This window comes from Sceloporus occidentalis, unplaced genomic scaffold (genome assembly GCF_023333645.1).
Source record: "Sceloporus occidentalis isolate IW3139 unplaced genomic scaffold, rSceOcc1.0.p SCAF_6, whole genome shotgun sequence".
NCBI lineage: Eukaryota > Metazoa > Chordata > Lepidosauria > Squamata > Phrynosomatidae > Sceloporus > Sceloporus occidentalis.
In genome coordinates, this window is record NW_028316986.1 from 3,936,993 (window position 1) to 3,959,486 (window position 22,494).

Below are 22,494 nucleotides of genomic sequence, written 5' to 3' on the forward strand. Positions count from 1 at the left end.
AGTTAATAACAACAAGATAGGCCTTTGGTCCAATCCAGGATGGTTCTTCTCTTGTGTCCTCATCTTCTTATGGAGTATTATGGTGCCTGCAGAGGAATTAAGGATGGTGTCATTCCCCCCCCCCTCCCCTGTTTCCTTCTTTCTCTCTGTGATTTCAGGGATGAGGATAATCTAGGCCAGGGAATCTCCATGGGGTGGGGGAGTAGGGCTGAGTGGGTACAGCAGACGGGGAACAGGGAAACCCTTTCTCTGTTCTAGGGGGAACCCCTTTCCCTCCCGCGCCCCCTTGCCCACCCCGTAACCTCTTGCCATGAAAAAGCTGGAATCCCGCAGATGTCCCCTTTAAAACCAACATCTCCATCTGGCAGATAATCCAGGTTAAATAGATTCCAATCGCCTTATGCATGCAGCAGACAGTGGCATTTTGGGAGCCAGAGCACAGAAAGACCCTCCAGGAGAGACAGAGAGAGAAAGCCACCCCATCAGGGGCATTAGTGGGTCCATTCCCCCTCCCCAAAAGGCCATTAACCCAGTGGGAAGCCTCCTTTGTGGCTCAGCCGCTTCCAGAAAGACAGGCACGTAAAGCAGATGAAAGAGAGGAATAGCGATAAAAAGATTGTTTAAAACCCCCACAAAATGAATGTCATGGGTTTATCAACAATACCAGCTCCATAACTTCATAAAAGCCTGTCTTCCATAGGCAAGGAGCTGCAACAAGAACAAGCCAAACCCTGCCAACCCAACAAGCTATATTGCGAGAACTCATAATAATTATGAATTCCAAGATATAGCCATGTTCGTCTTTAAAATCAGTATGCAAAGAGATCTTGTATCACCTTTGAGACTAACTGAAAGAAAGAAGTTGGCAGCATGAGCTTTCGTAGGCTTAAGTCTACTTCCTCAGATGCTTTTAGACTGAGTAGGTAGACTTAAGTCTGTCAGAAACAAGTCTACAAAAGCTCATGCATTATAATAATTAAATAGCCTTTTTCTGTATTCTCTTCCCAGGAAAAATATAAAACGCTCCACTTTAGCAAGTCGTAACTTGATGGGGTTAAAAAAGAGAGAGCGAATCAAGCCCCACGCAAACAGCATCTCCTACACACAAGCTACAGCTGATAAATTAAAAACCAGGGAGTCAAACCGAGATAAGTTTGAGAATTTAAAAACAAGTCTGCCAAGCTTTCAAGTGTGCAGAGCACCTGATCGCAGCCTTATTGATAAAACAGTCAGGATAGTGAAAAATTAAAACATGCACAACGCTGCTACTCAGTGTACCATCTTGCCTCCTACAAGCCATTTCTATCACTAAGCTTGTAGGTTTGCCTATGGCTTTGCCCTGAATTGGGATCCATTGCAAGAGATGGCTTTCTGCTATCAAGATAAACAACAAGGGATCCCATAAAAGTTGGAAAGTAAAGCAACTTTTAAGCATCCCACAAATAAAGCGAAAATGGCAAGTAATTGTACGAATGATTATCACACACAATTGTGCAAATAAAGTGATATCAGAATGCATTGTTGCTGAAATCCCGAAAGTAAAGAGATGTGCGTTAATGCTTCTTTGTGACCACTTTAATGGCGGGTTTTGTGCGACGTCGTATGAAATCGTTTTGCGTAATTATGCAATTTTTCTGGGATATTCACAGGATAAACTCCCGATCTCCTTCGTGTGATAAACTCCACCGAGGAGTTGTAGCCTTCTCAATAACTTCCTCTTTGTTTTTGTTAGAAATGACAGGCCCTGGGAGGGTCCTATAGCCAAAAACTGACTCTTGGAAGGTCCCAAAGCAGAAAATTTGCTGTAATTGCCCAACCTTGTGTGTATTCACACTGCAGAAATAAAGCAGTTTGACACCACTTTAGCTGCCATGACTCTATCTCTATCCTACAGAATCCTGGGTACTGTAGTCTGATGATGCACCAGAGGTCTCTGACAGATCAGGCTGAATATCTCACCAAACTACAAATCCCAGGATTCCACAGGATGGAGCCATAGCAGTTAAAGTGGTGTCAAACTGCTTTCTTTCTGCAGTGTGGATACATCCCCTGAGGCAAGGACACTAGACCTGCCAAAGTGGGGAAAGTCAATTGCAATTCCAATGTAGCTAATAGCAGGAGAGCACACTTTGTTCACACTACACAATTTTAGCACTATGATGCCAAATCAGCAACTACGGCTGCATCCCACAGAACCTGGGATTTGTAGCTTGGTGAGGCACTAGAGCTGTCTGACGGAGAATTCTAAGGACCTCTCCAAACTACAAGCCCTAGGATTTCTTAGGATGCAACCATGGCAGTGAAAATGGCATCAAAATGCTGCAACTGTGTTTTGTGAAAGAGAGAGATGTTGGAGACAACCAAGAATAACTGGAAGTCCCATCCTACCAGCCTGAAGTAGGGGCTGATGGGCACTTGGGACATCTAAGAACATCCTGGGGCACCTATATGTCCGGTGTCTCCTTTTTACAAGTTTCAGGCGCCAAGGAAAAACACACTTGTTTGGCCAGCGCTTTTCGGAACAGGATGTTTTCTTATCTCCTGGCTGCTTTAAAGTTGTTTTATTGATTTATTGCGGCTTCCATTGTTTTCATGACCTTTATTGTCCTGTTTTCATCTATAGCTCTTTACATGTGTACAACATCTTAAAAAAAATTATTTCAAAAGTCATGATAGAAATAGGCTATGTAAAAGTAAGGGTGAATAACAGAGATATCTTTTAGACAGAGTCTGGCAAAGTTACTTTTGGGGGGAGTCTAACTTCCAGAATCTCCCATACTGATCAGGAGGAAGTTCTGTGCAGATCAGCTTTACTAAAGAGACTTGTCATATCAAAGCCAATCTCTGCAACAGGTTTACTCACTGGGTTCCACTTAATTCAACTGGAATTACTCCCAAGCATGCAGAAAATATTATATGAAGTGCAGGTTTTGATTCAGAAGACGGAAGAGTGAAAACAGAAGGAAGGAACATCAATAACCTAAAATATGCAGATTACACCATACAACTAGTGGAAAACATCATAGACTTCGAACAGTTACTAAGGAAAGTTAAAGAGGAAAACTAAAATAATGACCATTGAGGAATTACACAAACTCAGCCTAGATAATGAGCAAATCAAAAAAGTTAAAGATTTCTCATACCTTGCATCAAATGTTGACCAGAACAGAGACTGCAGTCAAGAAATGAGAAGACAATTAGGAATGGGAAGGACAGCTATGAAAGAACTAGACAAGATCCTAAAAGTGCAAAGATATACATCTGAACACTAAAATTAGGATGGTCCAAACCCCATCACCATTTACAGATGTAAGAGCTAGATTGTAAAGAAAACAGATAAAAAGAAAATCAATTCATTGCAGATGTAGTGCTGGAGAAGATGGATGGCTAAAAAGACTAACAAATGGCTGCTTGAAAAGGTCAAGCCTGAACTCTTCCTGGAAGCCAAGATGATAAAAGTTGAGGCTGTCAGACTTTGGCCACATCATGAGAAGGCATGAATCATTGAACAAGACAGTAATGCTAGGAAAGGTGGAGAGCAGGAGAAAGAGGAAGAGTGCATGGCAGATGGATGGACTCAATTAAAGAGGTCATGAGTGTGAATCTACAAGACTTAAGCAGAGCAGTGGAGGACAGGGGGGCTTGGAGATGTCTCATCCAGAGGATGCCCATGAATCTGAGTCAACTCGAAGGCAACAACAACTAATATGTAGCGGGATTGCAGCCTTGACCAGCTCATGAAAACAAACTTTGGCCTCATTCCCACTATGTTTTAAACCGATTTGCAAATCGGTTTGAAGCAGCTTAAATGACCCTGGTTGAACCAAATCGCTGAAGCAATTCAGAGGGTGGGCCATACACTAGACCCATTTAACCCACGTTTTTTTGATGCTGATTTTTCCCCACATCTTTTTGGATAAATCGATTCCGCACAGGTGTGAACCAGATGTGGATCAGAATCGATTTCAAGGATCCATTTGATTGCAGTGATGGACAGAGGGGGAAAATCCTGCTGAAAATGCTTCAAATTGAACCGATCCATTTGCCAAAGTGAACTACAAGTGGGTTATTTTGAGAGCCTCCAGCACGGAATGGTTTAGATTGAATTGATTCATTCATCAATGTGAACCACAAGTGGGTTATTTTATTTTGTTTTACAGCAAGAAAATGTGATCGGGGCAAATGTAGTGTGAACCATGCTCCTCTGCTGAACCAGTCGATTGATGCAGATTGCAAAGTGATTTATTTGTAAGTGGGAATGAGGCATTTGTAACAAACATTCAGAAATCTGTACAATAAAGGCAAATGTTCAGAAAGCAGCATAGGTTTGGCGACATTTACCTGAAGCAGTTCAGAAAACTATTCAGTTGCAGATGCAGGTGATCTAACAGTTCAGGTCCAGCAAATGCAAACTTTAACATCTAATTACTGCTTCTGGCAGCGACTTTAAAGAGGAGACAGTGAGTAAGCCAGTAAGCTTGCATACTGTCTGTGTAAGAGAGTCAGATAAGGCTGAGCAAACTCAGTAGATCTGGAAGATTATATCTGTGTGAAACAGTAAGATTAAGCCATGCAAACTCAGTCAATCTGTAGATTTCAATCTGGCTTTTATAACCGAGGTGGAAATATTGTGATCTCTTTGCCTTCGGCACTGTTGTGTTGACTGTATGTGCCTTCAATTTGTCTTCAGTTTATGGTGACCAAGGAGCCAACATGGTATAGTTGTTTCAGCATTAGACTACAATTTTGGAGAACAGACTTCAAATCCCCACTTGGGCATGGAAACTCACTGGGTGACCTTGGGCAAGTCACATTCTCTCAGCCTCCAAAGAAGGCACTGACAAACACCCTCTGAACAAATCTTGCCAAGAATACCTTGTGACAGATTCACTTTAGAATTGCCATAAGTCAAAAATGACTTTGAAGGTGCACAACAAGAGCAATGATCCTAGGCTATACAGTTGCCCCTCCGTTTTCATGGACTCGAGATCTATGGTTATGATTATTCACAGAGAGGCGACCTCCATTAAAGTTAATGGTGCACACGGCCGTGACACATGCACATGGCCGTACGCAGGAGCATGTGGCCATTCAAAGCTATGGGGCTTGAATATATAATAATAATAATAATAATAGGATTTATTTATATGCTGCCCAATCACTGGGAATCTGGGTGGCTTACAACAGAGGGGATAATAGACGGTTCCCTGCCCTCAGGCTTACAATCTAAAAGACACGACACAAAAGGAGAAGGGAATGGTGAGGGGGGCAGGGGATCAGGTCCAGCATTCTTCTCTCCCTCTGAGGCACATGGACTGGAGGGAGGGCTCTTTTCCTTAATCGAGGCCGGGCTCGATGGCGTTGGGCCTGTCCTTTCACTCCCTCCCAGGCCAGAAGATGACAGTTGGAAGGAGGGAGGGGAGGGCTCTTCTTCTTCAGGCTAACCCTGATGGTGCTGGGCCAGCCTACTCTCTCCCTCACAGGCCGAAGGGTGACAGTTAAGGAGGGAGGAGCCTCTTTCTTCAGGCTAGCCCTGATGGAGCTGGGCCAGCCTATTCACTCCCTGCCAGGCCGAAGGATGACGGTTAAGGAGGGAGGAGCCTCTTTCTTCAGGCTAACCCTGATGGAGCTGGGCCAGCCTATTCACTCCCTGCCAGGCCAAAGGATGACAGTTAAGGAGGGAGGAGCCCCTTTCTTCAGGCTAGCTCTGATGGAAGCTGGGCCAGCCCATTCTCTCCCTCACAGGCTGAAGGATGGCAGTTAAGGAGGGAGGAGCCTCTATCTTCAGGCTAGCTCTGATGGAGCTGGGCCAGCCTATTCACTCCCTGCCAGGCCGAAGGATGACAGTTAAGGAGGGAGGAGCCCCTTTCTTCAGGCTAGCTCTGATGGAAGCTGGGCCAGCCCATTCTCTCCCTCACAGGCCGAAGGATGGCAGTTAAGGAGGGAAGAGCCTCTATCTTCAGGCTAGCCCTGATGGAGCTGGGCCAGCCTACTCTCCCCATCATAGGCCGAAAGATGAATATATGCAAATTCCCAAATTCACGGGGGGTCCAGAACAGATTCCTCACAAATTCAGAGGGAGGACTGTATTTCAGAGGAAAGAACGGGCAAAACCACCATGGGCTATTCTTTGCCTAAGAAAACCCTATTAAACTTAGTGGGTCGCCATGAGTTGACAGTGGACTTGAAGGCACATCCATCCATCCAAGGGTGTTCTTGGCAAGATTTCTTCAGAGGAGTTTTGTTGTTGTCTTCCTTTTAGGCAAAAAGAATGTGACTTACCCAAGGTCACCCACTCAGAGCCATGCAGGGATTCGAACCCTGGTCTCTTGGAGGCCTAGGTTAACACTCACATTACGCCACATGGGCTCCTTACATACTACAAACTACCAGTCCCCAAACTCCAAGCCAGTCCTCACGGTGCAACTTACTATACTTCAAAGTTTAACTCCAAATGAGGCCTCAGACTATACACTTTGTAATTACAGTATGTGCCTGAAGTAGAATCCGACTTCTGGTGTTCCTATCCTACGGTTTTGTTGTCAAGATATGTTCAGAGGAGGTTTGCCATGGCTTTCCTTGGAAGCTGAGGCAGTGTGACTTGCTCAGAGTATGCCTGAGGGTTTCTATGGCTAAGTGGGAATTTGAACACAGGTCTCTTGAGAGTTCTAGTTCAACACCAAATCACTATATCACACTGGCTCTTGCTTCTGTTTTATATTCTAAATATTACACAGGCCTGCAATTATTTTTTTTCCAATATTGTAGCTGTTTTTAATCTATTTTGGGGTGCTGAATTTGAAAAACACAATAAAAATGCCATGCCACAAACAGTTCTTTCACAAAGTCCACATTTTTTATCAATTCAGTTGTTACTCAGCTTTGAGTACAGACCCTGATGTCCCTTTTTGTGCTTTTGAATGGATTTTTCTGTTTCCTATCAGTGAATAAAAGTGTTTTTGAAAGTCTATTAGATGACTCTAACCCCTTTCTTACTCTTTACAGAATAACTATTTGCAGGATCATTTCATTCAGTCCCATATTAGAAGGCAAAAACTTCAAAGCAAGTCGTGGGGAAAAAACCTGTACATAATGGAGCAAAACCTGAGGCCATTGCTATTGCTATTTTTGGATTGAGAATGCCAGGTCTCTATAACACCAGGATACATTTTTAACAGAGTTTTTATGACCCTCAACTTTGCAGGTCTGTGTTATTTGAATTAACAGGACTATTAAACGACACAGCTTTGTTTTTACTTCAGCTAAGCAACTAAACTGTGAGCGGAGTGCCTACAGAGCAATCTTGATAGTTTCCTCAAACTGGGAAGCAAGCCCATACATGCTGGAAGGAAAGTGTGCAGAGATCTTGCAAAGCGCTGCCCACAAGGCACAAAAAGCTCATCAGAGGTGGGGAAAATGCTATTGTTCCAACAGGAAAGTGAGTTTCCTCCAGTGCAGCTGCTCTGGGCTCTCAGCCAAAGCAGAGTGGGGAAAGCAGATCACTTTCCCATGTTCCCAAAGAAAGAGAAATATATACCACCACTGGCCTAATGCAATGTAGGCTGTGGCTGCATGGCCCATTTCCCTCCCATTCTGGAGCCGTCCTGTTCGGACAATGCATCGCTCCAACCCTGGTTCTGGTGCAAACAGCCGGGACAAAGTCTGGCACAATCAGCACCAGAATTGGGGTTTAACACCCTTAAAACCTTTTTATAAAAAACCTTATCTCTAACTCTGGATTTTCCCGGAGTGGCTGTGGGTCATGCAGACTCACCCTGCGAGTCTGCCGTTGCTACGGGTCACTTGCTCTGAGACCAGAACATGGTGCGCAGCAGTGTGATCATTGCTGGGTGCCTTGTTCTGATCTCAAAAGCACCACGCTTCTTGGGAGGTTTTTAAACAGAGGCTGGATGGCCGTCTGTCACAGGGAGGGCTTGGATTGTGTCTTTCTGCATGGTCAAATCGGGTTGGATGGATGGCCCTTAGGGTCTCTTCCAACTCTAGGATTCTATGGGCGCGTTCCCACTATAAAATAAAGCGAATTGCTGATTGGTTTAAATGACTGTTGTTCCCATTTCAAACCAGTTCCTATCATACTTTAATCTATTCTGCCATGATAAAGCGAGGCAAACGCTACCCCCCCCAAAAAAAAAACAGTTTTCCAGACACTAGTTTCCTAGCAGTTCTTTTGAAAAGAATCAATTTTGAATCATGTTCAACAAGTGGGAACAACAGATCTGAATCACATCATTCTGGAGGGGAGGTACTAATGGCAGAGGGGTGTTTACCATCCCTCCTCAGTTTTTGGGAGATCCAGCATTTCACACAACCCCAGCTCTGCCTTTTTGCTTGTGGTGTGACCTATGGGTGCATGTTTTTTTATTAAAAACATTAAAATAAAAAGAAGATTTGATTCATTGATTTTGCTACTACTTGCAAAGGTGAGTAGTTACTAAAACAATGAATTGATTCTTTTATCAATTTATTTTTTTAAAGACCCACTGAACATGCCGTGCCTTGCCTTCCTCTTCATCCTCTTCCCACTACGCAGCACCTTCCTCCTTCTCTTCCTCCTCCTCCTCTGTCTCCCCACAGGCTTGCCAAGAAGGTGCTTACATCACTGATGATTGACATTCATTTTGAAGCAGTACAAACTAGTGGGGACAACAATCATGCCAAAAAAAGAAGTGATTACACGGGGCTAATTAAAAGATCTGCTTTCATAGTGGGAACGACGGACCTTTTGGAAACGATTACCAACACGGAGCGAAGGCGAATCCCAAACGGGTTTAAAGTGTAAGTAGGAATGAGCCCACCAATTCTATGCCAGAAGGCTCAGTGGGATGCACATGCAAATGGCCTCTCCCAGGGACATAGAGCCAGGTAATGGTGGGAGCTTGGGGCAACTCCAGGGCCAGGATACTCTAGGTTAGCCATGGAATATTCTGGTCAGTGCAGGAAAGTTCTGAGTTCCAGTTTAGCTCTCTCCTAGAGGAAGCAGCTTCAACTTGACTTAAGGCCTACATGTTTATACACCACACAAGTCTGAAAGAGGAGGAAACCAGGATGAAGCTGCACTCCAGGGTGAAAAGCTGGAGCAAAATAATGTCCATTTGCTCTGCTTTAATGCTGAAGGTGCGCATTATCACACCGGCATATAAACAGCATAACATGAGTGCGGGAATGCAGGAAGGCCAAGGCAGCTTATGGAAACAGTCTGGGCCATGTGTCCTGGGCATGGTGAGACACAGGTGGCCATTCCACTGCTTGCCATACAGTTCTTTTCTTTTATTGAGTGTACAGGTAGACAAGTGGCCAGATGCACCATCGAACCGTCACAGACTGCATGATGTGAAATTACAACAAACGGGACAGCTTACCAATAATGCAATGGATGTAATAAAAATCCACACAAACTACACAATCCAACATGGGGTCATTGTGTGAAGTGGGGGGAAAGGGAGCACATATGGGGCCCCCTTCTATGACTGTGCTTTGCCAGTGTGCCACTGGGAACACCAATGCACTGTACGGGTGCTGTATCGCTCGTGCAACTGTATGGCCAGTGACACAGTTTCCAATGGGATGGCAACATAGAGGGATGAGGGAGGTAACTGACAATCACAGGTGGTGTGTTTGTGCGAAAATGCACATGCTTTGGGGGGGGGCAAAAAAATTCAGCAGCGCAGCTTGACGCTGTGTGGTGTGGACTGTTTATGGGTGTTCGAACAGGCTATTGTGGGAGCAGGCTATGCAGACAGCGGGTGATTCTCTGATTGAGGAAACTCCAAAGACAACCCAGCTTTTCCCTTCTGTCTGCTCAACTCCCTACAATCAGGAGAGAGCCATCCTTTTATTCCTCGCCTTTTCCCCAAATGATGACTCATTGAGAACAAATTACTATGTATTCTCATGTATAAGTCTAGAAATTATAATCAAAAAATCAGCCTCCAAAACACTGAGTCAACTTATCCAAGGGGCAATGTTAAGTACTGTACCAAAAAGGAACTATCCTCTTCTCTGAGTAAAGTTCAAAAGGCCTTGTTCAATGCCTGGGTATAGAGAAATGGCCCCTAAGTTTTACCCTTGCTTATCCACATGTCATATCAATATACATGAAAAAGAAGCCATGAAGTCACTAGGAGTTTACCAAGAGGTACATGACAGCTGTCTTTACAAATCAGAAGCGACTTCCTATAGATGATTGAGGGACCATGTTTATTGCTGCTCCAGAGACAAGAACATGAACCAAGGGATTGAAATTACAAAAAAGGGGACTCTACTGAAACTTTAGGAAGAACTTCCTGGGGGTAAGAGCCGTTCAATAGCGCAATGCGTTTGCTTGGAAGGTGGTGGAGTCTCCTTCATTGGTTTTTTTAAAAAACAGAGGTAGGGATGGTCATTTAGATGTGGATTCTTGCATGGCAGGGAGTTGGACTATATGACTGTCGTGGTTACTTCAATGTCTATGATTCTATCATAAATGTAGAGACAGCACTGTGTACTGGTTTGAGCATTGGACTATGACTCTGGAAACCAGGGTTCAATTCCCCACTCAGCCATGGAGACCCACTGGGTAATCTTGGACAAGTCACACACTCGCAGCACCAGAAAAACCCATGATAGGGTTGCCATAAGTCAGAAATGACTTGAAGGACACCCTGATAGTGTAGGAAAAGAGATTCCAACTAAAGGTTAAGAAGAACAACTTGCCATTAGTTGCTTAACAGCAGACTGTCTTTCTTTGGAGATTTTTAAACAGAGGTTGGATGACCAGCTCTCAGATAAGGCTCCCAGAGTGAAAAGTGGAGAGAGCACCTGTCTCTTTAATGGTTGTGCAGAAGAGAGAATTTCAGCAGGTGTTGCTTGTCATGCAACTGGGTAACAAGCAACATCTGTGATTCTATGATCTGGTGACATTCCCTCTTTACACAACCATTAAAGGGACTCTCCAATTTTCATTCTGGAAACCATAACAGGGTTATGGTTTAGGTCTGTATTTCTGCAATGGAGGTTACCCCCCAAACACACAAAAATATTTTTAAAGGGGTTGTGGAGTGCTTTTGGGGACTGGCAGAGGGCTTCAGTGGCCATAAAACTGAGCTCAGGGGCCACATGAAGCCTAGAAGACACACTTTTCATACCCAGTTGCAGTCCATCAATGCAGCTGAGGGAGTGCGTTGCAATTCTGAAAAGCTCATGCTAAGATAAATAGCCTTAAAGATGTCGCAAGTCTCTGAGATCCTCCATCGATAAGAAGGCTGGTAACTTTATGCTCAGTTATGCAGAAGTAGTGTAACGTTGTCCCTTTAGTAAACTGCAATGTTGCCCAATCAAATGTGCGGTCAAATGTACATGCACTATGCATCAATGTACAATGTATATCAATATGCTTCTGTGTGCAGGATACAACTGTACCCAATGCACAGGTGCATTCATGCTCACTGTATGCCTGCTTCACATCCCAAACTCTGCTTCCATGACCTTGAGCTGAATGCAAACGTTGAACTGAACGTAAACGAGACAAAAGCATGTCCAACCAATTCTGCAGGAGAATTTACACAGGTGTAAGACATCGAAGATATTCCAGCCTTCTTTTTCTGCTTTCTCCCTTTCTTTTGAACACAGAAACAGATTAACTTTGGAGTTTACTAGACAAGGGAAATTGGAAGTATAATCCAATGGCAATCTGAATGCAATCGTGGGGTTTAATGTTATTGCGTGATAACTCACTACACGCAACTTCGGGTAATGGGAAGTCAGTCCGAATGCAATCATGGGGTTTCACGTTATTGCGTGATAGACTACCACACGCAAATTCAGGCAATGGCATGCTATTTTCAGGCAGTGGGGAGCCAGTTCGAACGCAATTCAAATGTGTTCTGGCCCCACTTTCTTTTCATTCGAAGTTAAGAGAAATTCCTCCCGTGTGATAAAGTCCATTGCTATTTCTTTGACAATTCAAGAAGACAGTGTTGCCAGAGTGAACACTGGAGAGGGCTCCTGTACCTTTCATTAAGGCTGCCAAAGTGAACCATGCAGAAAGCTTCTATTAAGATTGCCAGAGTGAAAACTGGAGGGGGTACACTAACTTTAATTAAGGTTATCAGAGTGAAAACTGGAGAGGGCTCCTGTACCTTTAAGAGTTGTGTAGAAGTGGAAATTTCAGGAGGTGATGCTTGCTGGCTGGTTGCATTACAAGCAACACCTGCTAAAATTCCTTCTTCTACACAGCCCTGCAAGAAGAATTCCTCTGGTCAAGAAAAAAGAGACAGCACAGTGCTTGGAAATTTGGCATTTCTGGAATACTGCTCCCTATGCATCCATGCTGGAAGGGGGATTCTGGGAGCTTCCATCCAAAAACACACCCTCTACCTCCCTCCAAATCTTCGGCTTAGTTTCCAGTGGCTGAGCCAGAGCAAGAGAGGGATGGAAGCAAAAACGGCAACCCTGGTTGAAACGTCACAGTTTTGCATTGGACAATGGGCCAGATGTGCCATCTCCCCACAACTCAAAAGGCTGTGAAAAGGTTTCTCTTTGCTGCCCCTTCCGTTGCCCTCTGCTCCAGAGTTCATTGGGAGGGAGTTCTAATTACAGCAAAAGGCAAAGAGAAGTCAGGACTGCCTGGGAAGGTTTCAAGTGCCTTTCTAAAGGGATTACACAAGATTATCAGGCCGACAGGCAGAGAAGGGGAGCAGTGTTCATTGAATCCTTGCCAAGTGACCAGCCGGGCGGAGATGGTAAATCCTGACCCTGTAGCTCTGGCTTGGGCACAAGCCCAGATTATTGACCGCTTGGCCACAGGTGGGAGAAAGGGATCAGTCCCCTTCACATGACCTGGGGGTGACAGGTGATCAGGCCGACTGCCTGTCATTGCGCCAAGAAAAGCCATGCCAAAAGAAAGAAAGATTAAAAGGTGGTACACGTCTCTCTGCTAGGAAGCACAGCCTGGGAGAAATGGGCCTCTATGGACACACAGTAACCAGAGAAGGGCAGAAAGTTCAACCTGTTTCTCCTACAAACACTTGGGCTGTATCCGGATTGCAGAAATAATCCAGTTTGACACCATTTTAACTGCCACGGCTCAATGCTAGGGAGATCTGGGAACTGTAGCTTGTTGTGGCAGCAGAGCTCTCCAGCAGAGATTTCTAAATGCACCACAAAACTACAAATCCCATAGGATGCAGCTATGACCTCAAATGTGTAATGTGAAAGGGACCAAGGAAAGGATGCAGTTCACAGCAAAAATTCATTTCACCTGGGAGATGCTCCATAGTTGATTGGGAAAACAAAGCCATCTGAACAAAGCTGGAGTGTTTCTGTTGTGAATTTGAGGTGATGGTGCCATAAGGTTAAAGATTCCTTGGCAGTGATATATGGAGAGATCTCCCACACCTTGGGTCAATTATTGGTCAGAACGGAGAGTGCAGTCAAGAAATTCAAAGATTAGCATTGGAAAGGGCAGCTATAATGAAACTAGACAAGATCCTAGAGAGTAAAGATATACACTAAAGTTAGAATCGTCCAAACCATAGTATTCTGCATCACCAGGTACAGATGTGAGAGCTGGACAGTGAAAAAGAGGATAAAAAGAAAATCAACTCATTGGAGATGTGGTGCTGGAGAACAATGCTGAGGATACTGTGGACAGCCAAGAAGACAAACAAATGGATCCATGAACAAATCAATCCAAAAATGTCCCTAGAAGCCAAGATGACTAAATTGAGGCTGTCATACTTTGGGCATATCACAAGAATGCAAGGCTCATTGGAAAAGTAATAATGCTAGGAAATGTGGAGGAGAGTAGAAAGAGAGGAAGGCCACATGTTAGATGGATGGAGTCTATCAAGGCAGTCACAGGAATGTATCTACAAGACCTGAACAGAACAGTGGAGGACAAGGGGTCCTGGGAATGTCTCATCCATGGGTTGCCATGAGTCAAAGCCAACTCTAAGGCCGTTAAGAACAACAGCAAGAAATTCTGGAAGCAGAGTACTTCCTACTGTGTGTGTCTGTGTTTGACCCCCTCATACTGTACAATAATAACAATAATGTCCTCAGAGTCTGGGGAATCACCTTCTTTGTAGGTTTTTAAACAGAAGCTGGATGGCCATCTGTCGGAAAGGCTTGATGGTGTCTTCCTGCATGGCAGAACGGGGATGGACTGGATGGCCTTTGTGGTCTCTAGCATTCTGTTTATGATTCTACTCTGATGTCTTACCTTTGTCCATGTTTTCGTCCTCCAGGGACTTTCTCTCTGGACTCGGTCCATCTTCCAGTTTCGCCTATGTAAGAAACCAAAACAAGATGAAGGCCAAGGCAACTCAAGAACAAATCAAAGAAGACCAGAAACTGTTCAGTTGAGATGAAGCCTTTACAACTCTCTTTGGAATGAAATAGATTGGTACTTCTTTCATAGTAAGTAGGCAGTGACACCTTTTAAATACGCACCATTACATATATATGCATGGCAGGGGGTTGGACTGGATGGCCTTTGTCGTCTCTTCCAACTCTATGACTCTATGATATTTATATATTTTAAAAGAAAAGAATAGATTTGTTGGCAGAGAGAGACCAAGAACAGTAGAACAGCCCCTGAGGACTCTCTATCTTCAGAAGTTTTAAAACAGAGTTTAGATGGTTACCTCTCAGAATTTTTTAACTTGTGATTTCCTGCTCTTGCCTCAGCTGGATGGATCCCTGCAGTACTTTCCAATTCTATGATTTCTGTCATTTATCCTAAGGTAGTATCTAAGTGTTCAAGTCTTCCTTATCTGAAATGCTTGGGAAGTGCTTTTGATTTGGAAGTATTTTGGATTTTGGAATACATGTATTGCATATATGTACATTATGAGATAGGTTGGAGCTGGACCCAACTGTAAACACAGGATTCATTTATGTTTCATTTGCACATAGCCGGAAGGTGATTTTATACAATATTTTAAAATAATTTTGTGCACAAAACAAAGGCTGTGTACAGTGAACCACCAGAAAACAAAAGTGTCACTATCTCAGCCACCCAAGAAAAAAGTTCTGGTTGGAAATGCTTAAAAGAAAAAGGGACATTATATCACCAATGGTGGTCATGCATAAGAGCCAGAAAATATTGATGATCTCTATACATCAAATGACTGAGTAAATTTTAAACATTAAATTACAAATGAAACTTGAATGATAGCTGCTAGGTATGATCGATGATATTTTTGCATGAAACAAAGTTTATGTACATCGAACCACCAAAAAGCAAAGGTGTCACTGTCTCAAGCACCCATGGAAAAGGTTTTGGTTTTTGGAATATTTCACCTTTTGGAAATCTGGATAAGAAAGACCCAAGCTATATATTGTAGATAAAATATCTATATGGCGGAGGTGATAAAAATGATTAGAAGAGCCCAGCTGAGGTGCGAGTGGGATAATACTCTGTAAAACTCAGATGGATAAATTTCCACTTCTGATAATCCAAATGAATGACATGCATTTTGAAGCAGCACAAACTAGCGGAGACGACAATCGTGCCAAAAAAGAAACAATTACAGGGGAGTAATTAAAAGATCCGCTTTCGTAGTGAGAATGATGGACGTTTTGCAATCAATTAACCAACACGGAGCAAAGGCAAATCGCACACCAGTTTAAATGTAAGTGGGAATGAGCCCAAAGCGGAGGAAAGTCACACTATTGAATATCTGCTACCATCTAGTGGCCAAAGGTTGTCCAAACATGGTTTTCTCAGAGAGGTAATAAAACTTCTCTGGATGGCAGCTTTACAAACAGGAAAGCAGTGTGTAGGCAAAAGGAATCCAAGCATGAGGATTTGAGACCACTCCAGTACCCTCAGTCGGATTACAGGAATTATAGAATCATAGGACCATAGAATTGGAAGAGACCTCAAGAGCCAGCCTTGGCTGAAGAGCAGGGTATAAATAAATAAATAAATTATTATTATTATTATTATTATTATTATTATTATTAATCCAACTCCCTTCTGCCTTGCAGGAACTCTCAGTCAAAGCATCCCTGACAGATGGCCATCCAGCCTCTGCTTGAAGACTTCCAAGGAAGGAGACTCCACTACACTCCGAGGAAGGAGTGTGTTCCACTGTCAAAAATCTATTACTGTCAACCAGTTCCTCCTAATGTTGAACTGGAATCTCTTTTCCTGTAGCTTGCATCCATTGCTCTGTCTTCTAATCTCTGGAGCAGCAGAAAACAAGCATGCTCCATCCTCAGTAAGACACCTCTTCAAATATTTAAACAGGGCTATCATACTACCTCTTGAACTTCTCTTCTCCAGGCTAAACCTACCCAGCTCCCTAAGTTGCTCCTCATAGGGCATGGTTTGCATCTCTATACAAGACTTTGAAGATCACAACTAATGCTTTGCACTGGGCCAGAAAGTGACTATAAAGGCTGCCTAATTTTCCACATCCACAAAGAACTGGGTTGCAACCAGATGAATGGTCAAAAGTTGCAATGGGAAGACTCACCAGGTGAAGAAGCTGGGATGAATTCCGTTCCCTCTTCAGCACTCTGGTTGATAATTGCCGCTTTTTCCTGAAAGAGAAAGGAAGGAAGATGGATTTTGATGCTTCAGTCAAAAAACTTCGCTGTACAGCGCAGCAACTTAAATCCTTTAAAGGTACCAGATCTTGTTTAATCTTGGAAGCTGAGCAGGGTTAGCCATGGTTAGCCCTTGGATGGGAGACCACCAATAGATCTCAGGTGCTTCAGGTTTGATTTCAGAGGAAGGAACTGGCAAAAACTACCTCTGAGGATTCCCTGCCTAAGAAAAACCTGTGAAATTAATCCACCATAAATTGACAGGTGACTTGAGCTACATCTGCACTGAAGAAATAATCTGGTTTGACATCATTTTAAATGCCAAGACTCAATGCTCTGTAGTGTGGATGCAGCCTTGGATGCAGCCTTGGTCCTTGGGCTCCCATGGGAAAACTCCACATCCCTCCACAGAGAGAGAAAAGGAGCTGCCCTTTTGCTGTTGTGTGCTTTCAAGTCATTTCCAGTTGATGGCAACCCTAAAGTGAATTTATCACAGGGGTTTCTTGGCAAAATTTTTCAGAGGGGATTTTACCTTTTGCCTTCCTCTGAAGCTGAGAGAGTGTGACTTGCCCAAGGTCACAAGCAGGGATTTGAACCTTGGTTTCCAGGGTTGTAAACCAAGGTTCAAACCACTGCACCACAATGCCCTTCTCCTTACTCCACCCCTCGGTCCTTCTAATCCAATACTATGAACTCTGACTGGCAGCAACAACTCTCTATGATTTTGGTAGGATCCTTTCCTCCCTCTACCTGGAGATGATGCCTCTGTGAATTGAATCTGAGACTTTCTGCTTGCAAAGGACAGACTCTCTGACTCAACTACAAGTCTCTTTCAGGCCCAGTTATAGCACTTTGTTCTCCCTTTAACTGTCATGGTTGGGGTTTGTAGTCTGGAGAGGCACTAGAGCTTTCTGGCTATGATGGGCCCTAAGAGAGCCATGTACCTTTTACAGGGGAAGCAGAGAAGAAGAAGCAGGATCATGAGTACAACAGGGACTGCAGATCCTAAACTCCCTACAAGGGAGGAAGGTGCTGAGATGCTGAGAGAGGTCTCTGCTTTCTTCGCCAGCGAAGGAGCCATGGAGCCACAGAGTTGGAGAAGCACAACTGAAAATGGAAGGAAAATACATCATGAATAAAGAATGCACCCATTTGGGACTTTTGAGTACAGCTTGAGGTTTCTTAATCTGGAATTCTGAAATCTGAAAATACTCCAAAATCCAGAAGTGTCCACATAAGTGGCTGAGATAGTGACACCTTTGCTTTCTGATAGTTCAGTTGTTCAGTTGTACACAAACCTTTTTCCATGCAGAAAATTATTTAAAAATATTGTTTTCTGTGGGTTTTTCGGGCTCCGTGGCCATGTTCTAGAAGAGTTTATTCCTGACGTTTCGCCAGCATCTATGACTGGCATTGTCTGAGGATGGCTGCATCCGCACGCTTTGCTGCAAAAGTCCCAAGTTCCGTCTGCAAGCTCTCCAGTTAAACAGGACAATGAGAACAGGCTAGGAAATCTCTGGAGACCTCAAATAAATAGTCTGAACTGGAACAAGACAGTTGCCTCCATTCTGATTCTCACACCAAGGATTTCTGCCAGTGACCTATGCCTTGTGCTTGGAAGTATTCTCTCTCTCTCTCTCTTTGGACTTTGTAGTTGTTCTGTGCCTTCAAGTCCTTCCTTTCTGACCAAGGGTGAACCTATCATGGTTTTGGTTTTGGTTTGTTTTTTGGCAACATTTGTTTTAAGTAAGGATGTCATATTGAGCAATCTTGTTTTCTGCTTCTCCAGAGACTAGGGAGATTATCACACTGGCAAAAGAAAAAAGAAAAAAAAGATGGGAGCATAGCAGTATGCTCCCATCAATATCGCACAATAATTTTTGATTATCCCATTATTATTCCATGAATAAAGAGGAATTCTAGCACCACTTTCTAGTCACGGAAAATCTCAATGAATAAAAAGCGACGCTAGAATTCCTCTTTATTCACGAGATAATTGAGACGTTATATGATAATCATAGCGTTATCGCACAATACTAACAGGAGCATACCGCTGTGCTCCTGTCTTTTTTGCTAGACAACCTTGTCAATGGGGAATAATTAATAATTTCCTAGGACCCGGAGCAAAGGATGCAAACTACAAGAAAAGAGATTATACCTCAATAGTAGGAAGCTGTTCCCGATGGTAAGAGACCTTTGAAAATGACATAGATTGCTTTGGAAGGTAATGGGCTCACCTTTATTTGTCTTTAAATTGGATGGGAGAGCCAGTCTGATGAAGTGGTTTGCGTGTTGGACTACAGTTTGAGAGACCAGGATTTGAAAGCTCACTCAGCCATGGAACCCTTGGGTAAGTCACACACTCTCGGCCCCAGAAAACCCCATTATAGATTCCCCTTGGGGTTGCCATAAGTTGCAATGTCTTGAAGCCACACAATGACAATTGGATGGGCATCTCTCAGGAGTCCTTTAGATGTATATTCCTGCATGGCTGCTGGGTTGGACTAGATTGTCCTTTTGGTTTCTTCCAGTTACATATTCTAAAAATTTTCTGTCACCCCTTAATAATTCAATAAACAGGTGATGAAATGCCAGTGATTCCATAATTATTATTGAATACACTATTTTGCCAAAAATATAAAATAAAAAATGAATGAATGAAAACTTGACTAGCTGGTCAGTCCTCTTTCTTTACCTTTACAACACGGGCAAGGAGGAATAGATAATGCGGCAAAAATAATGTGCAAAGGGCCATCAGGTCAAAGAAACCTTATGAAATTCAGGTGGTTGTCATAAGTTGGCAGGTGACCAGAAAGCACTTGCAGGTCATTATTCTTGGGAGAGTCTCATTGCTGTTTTGGTTTCCTTTAGCAGGAAAATCCTCCAACACAAAGACCCACCAGATGCCTGAGTGGCGCCTGCTACAAACCTCAAACAGGACAATCTGGTTTGGGTGAGCCAGGAGGAGCAATGGGCAGAGATTCCTGGATGAACAGCCATTGCCTTCACTTCGTTGTCCCTCCCCATGGCTAAAACACAAGTGGCTCTTTAAACAGGGAGGAAAGGGCAAAAAGAATAAAAGGAGAGAGGGAAGGAGGGAGGGAGAGAAAAAGAAGGAAAGGAAGGAGGGAGGGAGGGAGGGAGGGAGGGAGGAGGGGAGGGGAAATGGAAATGGAAAGGAGACAGGCAGGCAGACTCTTACTGGCCTGCTGGGTCAACCGAGTGATCAGTTAAGAGTTCAAATTGACCTTAATTTCATCTTTCTGGTCCCAGAATCCTCCAACCAGCATGACTAATAGCTAAGGTCACCATTTGTCTCAGAAAACCTGGAAAATCCTGGACTAAGGACCCTATCGCATGAGGTTAAAGGAGCAGCTTACCTTTCCCAAATTAAATGCTCATGGCCTATCACACATAAATTGCCACCAAATCACCACCTGGGTCTATCCTGGATGCTGTCCAGGTTGTCTAAGCCACTTCCTTGGTCCCTTTTTGAAAACGGAAGCTTCCGTCTTCTAAATGGCTGCTAAAGTGGCTTAGATGACCCAGCTGCATCTGGGATGGACCCGGGCAGCGATTTATGTGCAGTAGGACCCGGCTGCCTCCCGAATTAGCACTGAATTTGGGAAAGCTTGTTGATTTCAATGGCTTCCCTGTGCATTCTGACCTAATAGCTGTTGGCATGGTCCAGAATTTCAGTGTTTTCAAAGAGCATTTTATGCCCAGGATGGTTTGTAACATGTTCTATACTGCTGATTTTTCTGGCTGGCCCAGTCTACAGTGTCTCTCATATCCCTTGATTCGCTAGAACCATTTAACCCGCGTCTTTTTGACTCTTGATATTTTCCATGTCTTTTTGGATAAATCGATTCTGTGCAAGTGTGAACCAGATGCAGATAAGAACCTATTTAAATTTCCTCTTCGGCTGGCTGGAGCAGGTCCATTTTGAATCAATTCATTTGTGAATGTGAACCACAAGTGGATTATTTTACAGGGAAAAAATGCTATCGGGGCAAATGTAGTGGAAACCATGCCCCGCTGTCCAATCGATCCATTGGTTCAGATTGCAAACCAATTTATTTGTAAGTGGGAATGAGGCCGGGGTTCCTGGCCTTGCTATCAAAATGAGTGAGTCAAAGCCAGTAGTCCTTCCTAAACTTTCTCCAAAAAATAATTTGAGGGGGGGACTACATTTTACTGCCCACAAATTAGAAGAGGAAATATGATATGTTGCTATCATATGCAACATTACATTCCCAAAACACCACCATTTTTCTCACTTTTGAGTACAGACGGCCTTTTTTATACACAGATTTTTTATACACGGATTCAAGCATCCACAGTTTGAAAATGTTCAAAAAAAGTATAAATTTCAAATATCAAACCTTGATTTTCCATTTTTATAAGGGACACTGTTTTGCCTTGACATTATATTTAATAGGACTTGGGCATCCATGAATGTTGTTATCTACGGGGGATCTTGGAAGGAAACCCCAGCGTATAACAAGGGCCCACTGTATATATGGGTCCAAACCCATATATACTTTTGTACCATATATAGACCATATATACCCATATATACTTTTAAAGAATGGCCTGGGGTACTGTATTGTTTTAATGTATTTTAAGCATTTTTATCTTTTTAAAGTATTTGTTATTTTAGCATTGAATCTGTTTTAATTATTGTAGTAATTTAATCCCATTTTAATGTACTGTTTTTGTATGTTTTCAACTGTATGGTGTTTTTTTAATGTTGTGAGCCTCCCTGAGCCTCAGTTTTAGGAGAAGGGCAGGATATAAATAAATATAATCCTCAATCATTCACCCCACCAACTGTCAATCACCATCCGTATTCAAATCCCTTCAAACATTCCACCAATCACCATTCACTCCCAAAATTCCATTCGCTCAGCCCCTCCCACCAGCTCCATACCTGATTATTGGTGCATCCTCACTGAAAAAAAATCCAGTTTGGCACCACAGCGCCATGCTATGGAATTCTGGGAATGGTTTTTGTTGTGGCACCAGAATTCCCAGAATTCTATAGCATGGAGTTGTGGCAGTTAAAGCGGTGTCAAACCAGATTATATCTTGCACTGAGGATGCCGTCTACCTCTCTTTCATAACACCTGCAAAACCCAATTACCGGTGTGTGTGTGTGTGTGTGTGTGTGTGTATAATCAACATTTTTTACCACAAAAAAAGTCCATGAATTCACAGCATGCTTCTCCTGATCCTCAATTACATGGCCTTTTAAAACCATTAGGCAAATTGACAGGGGATGGTTCTATCAATGGCAAAGAGCCAATGTTAATTAAACCTCCCAGGTTACGTTCATTAATTCACAGGCAACATTTATTTATTTACTGTATATAAATATTTATATTCTTCCCTTTATCTGAAGATCTCATGATAGCTTCCAATAAATTCTCCGGCTTAGAGCAATACATTCAGACCTTCCTATCCACAGATACTTTATCATGGATTTAACCATCCATGGCTTCAAAATAATTTTTTAAAATATAGCTGGCCCTCCACATTTGTGGCCTTGACTTTTGAGGATTTGATTATTTGTGGATTCTATTAATATGTTCTCTCTAGGAATCTCTCTAGGTCCTCCAGCTCAACTCTGTCAGAGGTTGACCAAAGGGTTGTGCTGGAGAACCTAGATGTTCCTAGAGAAAACAACTCTCTAAGCATTTGTAGGTCCTCCAGCGTCATTCTATGATCAACGTGTGGCAGATGCTGACCGCAGAAGGTGTTCTCTCAAGTAAAAAGAATCACACAGTATATATATATATATATATACACACACACGCACGCACACACACACACACACACACTTTTCCATGCCAGCATTCTCTGAAGATGCCAGCCACAGACGCCAGTGAAATGTCAGGATTAAACTCTTCTAGAACATGGCCACAGAGTCTGAAA

At 43.2% G+C, this 22,494-nt stretch overlaps 1 protein-coding gene across 1 annotated transcript in view; it reads right to left on the reverse strand.

The window, feature by feature from the left end:
* The window catches only part of LOC149310341 (uncharacterized), a 40,563-nt gene that overhangs the window by 13,395 nt on the left and 4,674 nt on the right, over window positions 1-22,494 (reverse strand). Inside the window, exons 2-4 of the mRNA XM_089528373.1 lie at window positions 17,502-17,664; window positions 16,485-16,551; window positions 14,222-14,285 (exon numbers count right to left, since the gene is read on the reverse strand). Coding sequence (XP_089384499.1) covers window positions 14,222-14,285; window positions 16,485-16,551; window positions 17,502-17,638 — 268 coding nt within the window. The 5' untranslated portion in view covers window positions 17,639-17,664. The remainder of the gene's footprint in view (window positions 1-14,221; window positions 14,286-16,484; window positions 16,552-17,501; window positions 17,665-22,494) is intronic.